At 44.1% G+C, this 12,426-nt stretch overlaps 1 protein-coding gene across 3 annotated transcripts in view; it reads right to left on the bottom strand.

Annotated features, from left to right (window-relative positions):
• FAXC (failed axon connections homolog, metaxin like GST domain containing) overlaps positions 1 to 12,426 on the bottom strand; it is a 66,864-nt gene that overhangs the window by 37,734 nt on the left and 16,704 nt on the right. For all 3 annotated transcript variants that reach the window (XM_066358840.1, XM_066358838.1, XM_066358839.1), the window contains one exon: positions 2,366 to 2,589. In XM_066358840.1, the coding sequence (XP_066214937.1) occupies positions 2,366 to 2,589 (224 nt within the window). The remainder of the gene's footprint in view (positions 1 to 2,365; positions 2,590 to 12,426) is intronic.

Genomic DNA, 12,426 nt, shown 5'->3' with positions numbered 1-12,426 from the left:
GTTCACCTTCTTCCTGAGCCACATCACCACTTCTGCCCCATACTGCGCCTTCCGAATCTGCAGGTATGGAACCCCAAGGGTATTTTTGGTTAATAGTGGGCTAGAGGCCTGGCCTGGTAGCTCAGTCGATTAGCGCGTCATCCTGATATATGAAGGTTTTGGGTTTATTCCCTATTCAAGGCACTTATGAGAGTCAACCAATGAATGTACAGATAAGTGAAACAACAAATTGATGTTTCTGTCTCCCTTCCTCTCTCTCTCTAAAAAATAAATAAATATTTTTAAAGGGCGCTAGAAATTTTCTATTACTAATCACAAACACTTCTTTTAATCTTCTATATATTATTTAACTAAGAACTGTGATCCATCAAATATCTATGACTTAAAAAAAACTATTTTATACCTGACCAGGTGGTGGTACAGTGGATAGACTGTAAGCCTGAGACACTGAGGACCCAGGTTCAAAACCCTGAGGTTGCCAGCTTGAGCGCAGGCTCATTTGGCTTGAGTGCAGGCTCACCAGCTTGAGCGTGGGATCATAGACATGACCCCGTTGTCTCTGGATTAAGCACAAAGGTCACTGGCTTGAAGCCCAAGGTTGCTGGCTTGTGCAAGGGGTCACTGGCTCAGCTGGAGACCCCCAGTCAAGGCACATATGAGAAAGCAATCAATGAACAAGTAAGGTGCCGCAATGAAGAACTGATGCTTCTCATCTCTCTCCCTTCCTGCCTGTCTGTCCCTGTCTGTCCCTCTCTCTCTTAAAAACAAACAAAAAAACAAAAAATAATTTTATTTTTTAATTCATCCTGAGAAACTATACCACATTGTAACTATACATGCTGATGAGGGTGACATGGAGCACACATGGCAAGTGACTCATTTTTACTGCCTTTGAAGGAGGCACTATCTTGCCTCCCTTTATTCTTTACTAAATAAGATCACATACTTATTAAAATAACCAAGAGATTTGGCTCTTTGACACGTGCCAACCCAGTGTCAACAAGGACTCTGAAAAATAAAGACTCTCAAAGCCATTTTTATGTCTTAATAAAAAGCTTCAGACTGGGCGGGGCATGGGCGGGTGGGGGGAAATGGTCTACATTCTCCATTAGTCAAGTATAGCTGGCTGGCAATCAGCTTGTTTTCCTCACTTCCATTTACAAATTCCACTTTATTACTTGGCTCTTTCAACAGCAGCTTCAAAAAGAGCTCATTTCTCCAAGTACTTATGCCCTTCAGCCTACAGCTTTAACACAGCTCTTTGTTGGGGAGCCAGCCTCCCAAGGAAGGGAATGACCTCAACTCACAGAGCCCAGGAAATCTAAACTAATGGCAGCACTGCATATTTAATTCTCAACTCGGCCTCCAGGAGCGACGCTGTAAAGCATATTAAAAATTACATTGGGAACTACATTTTAACTTGCCATTTCTGGAAACTTCAGAAAATAATCAAAAGGAGTCATCTTGACATAACACAACTCCACTTTATGGCACAATTTGTAAGGAAGTTCAGGGTAGTTGTTGGGCCAAAAATACTAGGGATGTGGTGTCAGCCTGGATTTGCTTACTGGCTACAATTTTTACTGCTTGTGTCACACAACATTTCTGTGCCTCAGTTTCCTTATATGGCAAATGGGTGGTATTACTTTAACTTGGTACTGGATTCCATTTTCTAATCTTACTTTGAGCTGGGGTTCAGGTGTGGACCCCAGGTCCAGGAAGCATCTGGATTGTGCAGCAGCAAGGAGCCAGTGAGAGTGGGTCATCCTGCAGGGACAGGTTACATCCAGCACAGCCCCCAGTTCCTGGGGCACCAGGTGGGTTTCAACAAAACAAATCCCAAACCCCACTTCTAGACAGGAGTTTCCTAACGTGCTGCAGAGCGGTGATGATGGTGCTGAAGGACAGCCAGTAAAAACCCACCTTCTCCAGACAAAACCAGCAGCCCCGAAGGACTAGGTTGTATGACCAGTCACATAGAGAGCTTGGCTCCCTATACATTAGTCGTCCCCAGGAGAGGCCATCATTTCACACATAGAAGCTCCTAAATTCAAGTGATATTTATGAATCGTTACAGCGAAGACTCGAGGTCTGCCCTGTACAGATCACATCAGCCCAGCCGTCTGCAGTCAACCTGGTGACCAAGGGCAGGCACTCCACACTCACATCCTCACCCGCCCATGGACACACACAGCCCCAGGAGGGACTTCCCAAGCACAGTTAAACTCGTGGTGGGACTGCCACCTACACATGGAAGCAAAGAAACCAACCAAAATCAAACTTTAAATCAGTAAACTAACAGTGCTTTACTAATCATGCAAAAAGCAAGGATAGAAAATAAAGAATAGAAGGTGTGGTACATTACCCAAAAGCCCCGCTAAAGACCGCATGTCCTTCTCCATCAGCATGTAAATCTCTTCCTCTGAGAAACGGCCAATGCCGTGGCCATGCATCTCGCGTTTCACAATTCCTTTCGTTATGTGGCACACGACCCACCTCAGCAGGTTGCTGAAGGGGCCACCACCACTAAGAGAGAGCATCTTCCGGGTCTCATTGAGATTGTCCACCCACTGGCAATAAGCTAACGTCCTGGAAGTGTGTGGAAACAAGTTACTACTGTGTGTTAGATACATAGCAGCTCCACAGGGTCAATTTCCAATGAGTGGTTCAGAATTTAGCATACTCTGGAGAAACTGAATCACTACAGCTTTTATATTTTTTAAAAAAAAGCAGTTTGCATGGCAGATATTACAATAAGTGCTAGCAGAACTTCGGGCCTGTGAGAGACAGAGTAACAAATCCAGATAACGATGCATGCTACCATTCCACCAAACCTCTCCTGGCCCCCACCCTCAGACCACCCCCCTCCCCAACCCCCCAAAGCCATGCTTCTGCTTTCTCTTGGGCAACCCCACAGAAAACAAGTAGAAACCCACTTGAAAAGGCTTTTAGGCGGCATAGCGCATAACTGCGGGGGACACCAGGAGGAGGTAGCAGTGACTGGGGCGCTGGTTTCATTCTCTTTCTTGATCAAAGCAGTGGCTACACAGGTATCTGTCCTGCTAACTAAGCTTCACTCTCTGTTTTGTATACTTTGTATATGCATTTTATATTTCATAAGATCAAAAAGTTTTTTATTTAGAAATTAAATTTAATGGGGTGAGATTGATCAATAAGAGTACATAGGTTGCAGGTGAACATCTCTAGAGCATTTCAACTGTTGATTGCATTGTGTGAAAGGATTAGGGAGTAAGTATACCTGTTCGTGTTTATTATACACTATATAAATTACAAATATTACACGAATGACTTGCTATCCAGAAAGTCAACTCCCTGTCTCGCTTTGTTCTCCAGGCCTCTAAAGTGGATACAAATACCAAAGGAACTTGGTGGAATCATTTTTCCCACCTGTCCAGGTGTTCATACGTAGTAGGTCCGGGCAGTTAAGAAGCTAGTCCCTGTTCCTGTGTTATGCCGGTTGCAGCCCCCAGGCCTTCTCTGACCTTGTCTTCTGAACCTGTGCAGCCACAGGACTGTCTTTGTGGTTATAATAGTGCTGGTAGGTGCAGAGTGAAGGGTTTCCTGCTGAAGGCTCAGAAAAATGTAACCGTGGGCACACAGGCAGAAGATATTTAGTTTTCCCTCATAACGAACAATAAAAGGTGTATTAGCAGTTATCTCTACTCCTACTGTTGGTTGATATAGTAGTGATGACCACTTCAAAATAATTAGAAGAGTGAAAAATATTCTCACATAGAGAACACAAGGGAAGATAATTAATGATAGCTACTTTCTACTTCAAGAAAATAAAAGCTGGGGGAAAAAAGGCCCTGAAATTTTTATCACTTTATATTGTTCTGCTTTTTTTTTTTTTTTTAGGCTTCATTCCTCTACAAAATGAAAATTAGAAAGAAACCCAGAAGATTTCTCTAAAAATTTTTAAGCATTCCTGATTTTTAACTAAAAGGTCCGACAACCAATTTCAACATACTCTTTGTACTACTGCAACCAGAACTCTCTTTTATTACCTTTCTAGAGGAATACCTACAAATCTTGTTAGAAAGGTTTTTGTACCTCTTTTTTAAAAATCTCTCAAAGAATTGAGGAGTCAAGAAACAGGTTTTGGTGAAAAGAGAAAAGAGCATATTGCGATGCTGACTAATTAACGTGTACTGTCAGAGAAGTCAATGGAGCTTTTGATATAAAAGATCTCACATTTATTCTAGTAAACTCTTAAAAATATCCAAACTAAATGCTTTTCTATTTACTCTTTTTTGATGCCTGCAATTAAGTAATTGAGGTGTGAGGTTTGCCTTCTCTTGAATAACTCAGCACTTTCATTCTGAGTTGTACTGTAACTGAATTCACAACAAAGGGGCTATACCATCCTTGATTATTTTGGAAATCAGTGATCTGAGAATAAATTAAGCATGGCCAGGTAAAAATAGCATCCAGGAAGTATCTAAAGTATAAAAATTAGGAATATTGTGGCTGTAAGCTGACAGGTTGATAGGGGAAAAAATGCATTCTTTGTAGGCAAATTACATAGGTTTTGTCCTCAGTGTAACTGACCCTGAAGGATGAGCAGAAGCTCACCAGGCAGAGCAGAGGGAGGAGGTGTGTGCCGGGACAGCACTGGCTGGCCGATGAATGGCAAGAACTTCAGGACAGGTGGGTGGGTGCAGGAGATCTGAGGGAGCTTGTAAGTCTGAGGCTGGAAGGGTGGGCAAGGATGGGACCAGGATGGCTCTGAAGCAAAGGAGACTAAACTTTATTTTGAAAGCAAAGTTTAACCACCTGAAAGGTTTTAAGCAGATGAGAAACATGGTCAGATTTGTGATGAAGGAAGGGCTGAAAGTGGAGAAAGTGGCAGAGGGAGGCTGGCTAGAAGACCCCAGGGCAAGACCAGGCGAGAAATGACGCTCTGAACTAAGATGGCAGCAGCGATGGTGAACAGGGAATGCACAGGGGAAATAATGAGATATGAGGGAAAGGCCGGTGGTTATACAGGATTAGGTAAAAGAAGAAATTAGGCATTTTCTTCAAGGCTGATGGTTTTAAGTGGGTGATAAAGCTATTAACCCATTCTGGCAATACACAAGGTGGAATAGTTAGTTGATGAAAGATGAGTTAACCTGTTGCATTTGAAGGTTCCATAGAACCGCCTAAGTGAGGAGTCCAGCATGTTGAGAATCAGGAGATAGGTTTAGATCAAGATAGAGAATTTGTGGGAAGGGGCTTCAGTGGCAGTTGTAAAGCTGTGAGAAGAGATGTGGTTGCTTAAGGAAATTGCGTAAGGATAAGGAGTGGTGATGCGGCAACCACAGTTCAAGTTAGAAGACTGGAAGGGCCAGGCTGGGAGGGCCAGCTTGGAGAAGTGGGGACACCACTCACAAGATACGAGGAGCTGCAGAGAGGTTCAGAGCTCCTGCCTGATGACTTCAGCTTCCTCTGTAGAGCAGGAAACGAGGGCGGGTGCAGAAGATGAGGAGGCAGCCAAGGGGAAAAGGTTTTCAAAGACTAATGGGGAGATAGCAAGTGGTGGGGGGAGAGCAGCAGGTGGTGGGGGGAGAGGCCCCTATCTGAGCCACACAGCTGAGCAGGCAGGAGCGCCCACCAGTGCAAGGAAGAGCGTGAATGCAGGGCGCAGAAGAAGGAACTCTGGGTTCATTCAGTTTTGCAGTTAAAAGTAACCTCAGAAACTGTCTGGTCTTCTTCCCTTCTCTTTCCTGCCCTATTCTTGGTTTCTTTCCTCTCTCATTCCCTGGCCCCATATTATAGACACGTTAGAGAAAGAAAGAATGAGGGCCAGGCAGGCTCTTTCAGGGTTGAGTCTCATGAAGTGTGCATGAACTTCAAATACCAAAGAAAATGGAGGCTTCATGGGTTCCTAAATCAATCACTATAGGTCAAAGACATCCCTGAAACATGCTTGTATATCATTACAACCACAAATCCACAGCCTCTGGCAAATACGTTTCCTGGAAACTCTATCTACCAGGCAGGGCTTCCAGCCGTAACACCCCACCAAAACCACCCTGCCCAAGTCCACAATCCCTCCTTATTGTAAACTCAAAAACCAACCTTCTTGAATACTCTATGGTCCCCAACATTTTTTGGGCCACGGACCGGTTTAATGTCAGAAAATATTTTCAAGGACCGGCCTTTAGAGTGGGATGGATAAATGTATCACGTGACAGAGACAAGCATCAAGAGTGAGTCTTAGACAGATGTAACAGAGGGAATCTGGTCATTTTTTTAAAATAAAACATCGTTCAGACTTAAATATAAATAAAATGGAAATAATGTAAGTTATTTATTCTTTCTCTGTGGACCGGTACCAAATGGCCCACAGACTGGTACTGGTCCGCAGCCCGGGGGTTGGGGACCACTGCTCTATAGAATCCAACAACATTTGTGTCTGTCTTGGAATTCTTCCTTAGCTTATGTCTCCACTGTTTTTCCTCTCACCTTTTACAGTTCCCAATGGTTTTATCTTTACTACTTCAAACTGATGACTCCCACGTCCATATCCAGCCCAGACTCCTGTCCTGAGACCCAGGGAGCCTCGTGAGGGGTCCTCGGTAACTCCAAAACCAACACTTATACAACTAGACTCATCATCTTCCTTCGCTTCAAATCTGCCTCTCTTCACCCAGCCAGAAAGCAGCTCTGGAGTTGTACCCCACTGCTCCCCACCCCTCACTCCTGACAGCCAGTCACCCTGGGAATGCGCCCTTTTCTCCAACTCAGTTACCACTGGAGTTCAGCCCTTCATCGTTCTCGACCCTGGAAATAGTGGCCTCCTAGCAGGTTTCCTGACATTCCCCCCAAGGATTCCAGACATCCCTTTGCTCCACGGCAGCCACAAAGAGCTTCTTAAAAATCTAATCATATGTTAAAATGATGCCGCTTCTGTCATTCATTAACTCCCCGTAGCTCTGTCACTTGGCCCGCCAGCCCCCTGCCTGACCCACCACCCTGCGCTGCCTCCGCGCACCACTGTACAGAATTACATATGCCTCCCAAACACTTCTTGGTGCCTCGACATGTTTGCAGACACTACTCCTTTTGCCTGGATATCCTAACCTTTCCCCACCACCCTGCCCTTTCATCTGCCACTCTTATTGTCCCTAGATTCTGTGGTAACATCGCCTGTGGGAAGCCTTTCCTTCATTTCATCAGCAGGTGCCGGCTGTTCTTCAAATCCCTACCCACCACTGACCATTACAAAGGCTCCATGTCTCCCACCAGCCTGGGAGCCACTTGAGGAGAGAGATAGCGTCTTGTCACCTTCGTTTCCCCACATGGGGCATCGTGCGGGGCCACTAGCAGTCATTCATTCGCTAAGTTAGCTGAAGGAATGAATTATTGATTGAATGATAAAAGGCTTCACTGCCGAGCCAGTTTCTAAGAGATGACAATATTGAAACAGGAAAATGGAAAGAGCTGCAGTGCCTGTGGAGAATGAAGAAGCTGCCATTGCTTTCTTCCGAGATTCTTGCAGTCACCACTGGGAAGTGGCCCGATGCACAGTCATGAATTCTTAACTGGAGAGGCTGAGGAAAGCCAATCTGGACACTGGCCTAGGCTAAGCAATTAAAATAATTCATCATTCTGAGATCTTCTTTTAGGAAGTTGATACTTGTGTTCTTTATTGTAACTGATGAATCTGATCTCTTCTGCAAAATGGGGTCAAAGTGGGTTGTTTTTTAAAAGAATGATTATCTTAGAACAGAATAATAAACACTTTTCAAACATTTTTAGGGAAGATCAAAAAGGCAGGAAAGGAAAACTGACCCTGGATATTCAAATGGAGCTATCTCTTGTTATAACTTAACATGAGACCTGGGCCGTACCAGAAACAAGTATCAGTATGTGGGACACTGCAGGCCACGGCAAACCGCTGACTGCTCAGTGGGTCCTTGCACCTGGTCTTCCCGACCACAAGAATGCCCTTCTCTATGTCCTGCTATTATTGCTACATTTTGCTTGTACTGTAAATGCCCAAGGGTGCAGGAGCATATGATAAGCTTCTGTATTTTCACCAAGTTTCACAGGCATTAGTTTAGCTTTCAAAAATAAGCCCTCACTGCATCTAGAATTGGGAGCAGGGATGTCAAAGCAGGACGCATCTATCGAGTTCTAACTAAGGAGAGAGAATCCTCCAGCTTTTAGAAAAGATCTTGGTGATAAGTCATTTTATTAAAGCTTACTACCTCCCCATTCACTGAGAAACTCAACATTTTTAAATTATGGCCAACCTAGAAGTGAACCTGAATTCCCTGTTCTAACACCAATATGTGTATAGGTGATCATGTTATGACTAGTTTGACAACGGTGCCCTACTCACTTCCCAGTGAGGTTGGAAGACTCTTAAAACACTCACTGGTGTCCACAGGAGGCAGTATGTCACACAGAAGAAGCAATGGTGTCCATTACCAAAAATCAGCTTCACTCTATAGTCATTTCACCCTGTATTCCTCAGACTTCCTCTTATAGGGACTTCCCTGCATTGGATCTGACGTAAGCATTCAGTAGAACAAAGAGAATAAAAACCTGTCTTCATCATCTTCCCTAATAGCCTTATAAAGCAAGTGGGACATAATTATATGGCTTTCAAGTGCAAGAAAAAAAAAAAAAACACTTTATAGCTGAGTGTGCTTGATTGATCAGACCTAAACCAGCTTTAAAATTACATGATGTTACATAACAGGAGCTGCTTTCCATTGTCCTTGTTCTTCAGAAAATCATACCTGGGGTATTTTTAAAGTTTCAGACCAAAATAAACACATCTGAACATTCCAGATCATGGGATCAATTGAGTCAAATGCCTGACCCCACGTCTTCCACTGCTGTAGGTGCAGACACAAGCTCGGAGCTTTTGTTAGAATTTCATAGGTTCTCACGGAAAGCTCATACTTACACTACCTTCCTGCGTGCTGTGGTCAGTTCCCTGTGCTGGCCCTGGTGTCCGCAGGCACACATTTGGTGTTTTGCCACTGAGACCAAAAAAGGGGAAGGAAGAAGGATTCTCTGTGCCATGCATTTTCTCACCATGACAGGGGACAGACTCTTTCCTCCACTGGGATTTAGAACTTTCAGGAAAGCCTGTTCAGCATCTCCCCAAAGCAAGAAGGTTTGGAAAACTAATGAAACAGAGGAAGGTCTGTTTTTCCTTCTCGTACTAGGGACTTGGGGGAATTGGAGAAATTAGGATTTTCTTTTGAAAGTTCACTGTATATCTACATTTCAATAAAGACCTGACTTTCCACCTTCAGCCTTTCATCCTCAAATTAACACTTGAGGATACACAAGTGAGAAATAGTAGCTAACTCCAAAAATGTATTTTTATAATTAAAAAGAGAGAAGCGTCTATGTATGACCTAAGCACTTGGTGGTTTGTGGTCGGTAAAATTAAGATACTTCCCTCTCAGGATACCACCTCCCGTCTCTCCCTTCCACTCCTCCCCATAAGCACCCTTCTCTCCCCCACCTCACTCCATCCCCAGCAAGTATTAGCAGAAGCCCTTGTGGGGGAAAAAGGGGGGGTAGGAGCAAAAGATGAACTTCTACCATAAAATAAGCATATAAAACATCCTACATGGCCCTGGCCGGTTGGCTCAGTGGTAGAGCGTTGGCCTGGCGTGCAGAAGTCCCGGGTTCGATTCCCGGCCAGGGCACACAGGAGAGGCGCCCATCTGCTTCTCCACCCCTCCCTCTCTCCTTCCTCTCTGTCTCTCTCTCCCCCTCCCGCAGCCAAGGCTCCATTGGAGCAAAGATGGCCCAGGCGCTGGGGATGGCTCTGTGGCCTCTGCCTCAGGCGCTAGAGTGGCTCTGGTTGCAACAGAGCAACGCCCCGGAGGAGCAGAGCATCGCCCCTGGTGGGCAGAGCGTAGCCCCTGGTGGGCGTGCCAGGTGGATCCCTGTCGGGCGCATGCGGGAGTCTGTCTGACTGTCTCTCCCCGTTTCCAGCTTCAGAAAAATACAAAAAAAAAAAAAAAAAAAAAAAAAAAAAAAAAAATATATATATATATATATATATATATATATATATATATATATATATAATGATTAGTAAAAAAAAAAAAAAATCCTACACACCCAGAGCAGGAAGCAGTGGCTGGTGGTACTTGGGAATCTTCCTGGATAGAAGTCTTTCTAACTGGAATATAAATTTTATGAACCACTACAGAAATCAAAGAGTTCTAACAAAACTACCATCCAAATCAGTTTCTTTCAGCTTCTTCTCAGGCAGCTGACACAGCACTAGCTCTCCACATTAAAGGGGCCAGCAGTCCAGCGAGCGAGCGCTTTGGAGGGCCACCTGGAGGGAAGGCAGGGAGGGTCAGGGTGGCTGTGCGCTAGTCCTTCACTCCCCTCGGCGGAGACTGGAACCTGGCGCTAGTTCTTCACTCCCCTCGGCGGAGACTGGAACCTGGCGAGCAGGTGACACAGGCTTCGTCCTCCTGCAGGCTTTTCCCTGAGGTAAGCATCCCACATGCAGTCCTGCATTTCGGTTCTCACTGCAAAACCCTGTACTATTTGAGATGAAAAGTTGGCTCGAGCAAGGGGTTACTTGGTCTGCTGAAGGCCCGCGGTCAAGGCACATATGAGAAAGCAATCAATGAACAACGAAGGTGTCGTAACTAAGGTGATTGATGCTTCTCATCTCTCTCCATTCCTGTCTGTCTGTCCCTGTCTATCCCTCTCTCTGACTCTCTCTCTGTCCTTGTAAAAAAAAAAAAAATCAGCGGTTCTTGACAGGTGGTATTATACAGAAAAGACCTGGGTTTCTTTGGGAGTACAGTCCAATCACTCCCACACAGACCTGCACCCCTGCCTGCTTCCCTCCTTGCTCCACCCCCTCTGGTCAGCCCTGGAATACACTGGGCAAGAACCGACAGTGAAAGAGGAAAAGGAAAATAGAGGGGCACTGAAAATCCAAGAGACAGAACGAATTCCTATTTCCAGAGCTGAATGGATGAAACAAGAAAGTGATGAGGAAGAACTTTCCACACTGAGTGTATCTCCCAGTGGGGGAGTTAAAAGCTACTGGGTGAGCTACTGACCCAGGAGTAATAATTAGTGCCAAAAAAGTAGGCTTAACAATTCTTAATTAAATCTTTGGAGCAAGTTTTCAGAAATCAGAGAGAAAATTTATTTTATCCACCGGGTACAGAAAGATGTTACGCCTCCTGAAAAATGGATGAAAGAAAAAGGAAAAAAAAAAAAAAACAGAGGACAATGAGTTCGCAAAGCAAGAAGAACCATGTCTGTTTAATGCCCACAACATCACAGCTGGCAGAATGCCCTGTGCAGAACGGGCCAACTCCTCACCACAGTGTGTGTGATGCTTCAGGTTCGGGGAACACAAGTTAGGTGTCAGGCAATCGGGGCGAAGACACGCAGAAAGCAGCAACAGGCTTTACTTCTGGAACATAGTCACTCTTGTTCTCTAAGGAATACTGACAATAATCTTACAAAGCTTGCAAAATTTCACCTGACTTCTATCCTGGCTTAGTTTTCTGTTCCCTCCTCTGGTTTTCTGATGCAATGTTATTTTCCTTCAGCAGTTTGTACGGATGAAGAGACCAGTCCATTAAAATGTCTCCCTCATCTTAGTGAGTTCGAGCCTGAAGCAGGAGTCAAACAAGTACAGGCCACAGACCAAGGAGTTTACATTTTTAAATGTTTGAGATAAAATAAAAATTTTAGAAAAATGGTATTTTGTATTAAATGAAATTCAAATTTCAGTGCTTTTATTGAAACACAGTCATGCTTAGTCATCAGTATATCTAAGGCCACTTTTCTACTACAACAGTAGGAAGAGCTGAACATAGTGGGCCCTTGAACAACATGGGTTTGAACTATACAGATCCACTTACACGTGGATTTTTTCAACAAATATGAACAGTACTATAAATGTATCATCTCTTTTGTATTATTTTCTTAATACATTTTCTTTTCTCTAGCTTACTTTATTGTAAGAATGCAGAATACAATACATATAATGTACTAAATATGTGTTAATTGACTGTTCACATTGTCAGTAGGCTTCCAGTCAACAGTGGGCTATCAGTCGTTAAGTTTTGAGGAAATCAAAAGTTACACATGGATTTTCAATTGCGCAGGTCATGATGTCCCTAATCCCCATGTTGTTCAAGGGTCAACTGTAGTTACTACAGAGACATATGACACACAAAGCCTAAATTATGTATTCTGGGTCTCCAAAGAAAATGACGACCCTGTTCTAGATACTGAGAAACTTAACAGTCATAAATTTGACCCCTAAGTCAGTTGGAATGCACAAAACTTGTGAAAAGTTTCAAAAGAAAAGGTTTAGGGAATATCTAAAAAGTGACACAGAACTTGTCCTTAGTCCAAAGGATGGAGGAGGCCCTGGGCACCTGCCCAGCCCCTGGG

This window comes from Saccopteryx leptura, chromosome 1 (assembly GCF_036850995.1).
Source record: "Saccopteryx leptura isolate mSacLep1 chromosome 1, mSacLep1_pri_phased_curated, whole genome shotgun sequence".
Taxonomy (NCBI): Eukaryota; Metazoa; Chordata; class Mammalia; order Chiroptera; family Emballonuridae; genus Saccopteryx; species Saccopteryx leptura.
This window is presented reverse-complemented; position numbering and strand designations above follow the sequence as displayed.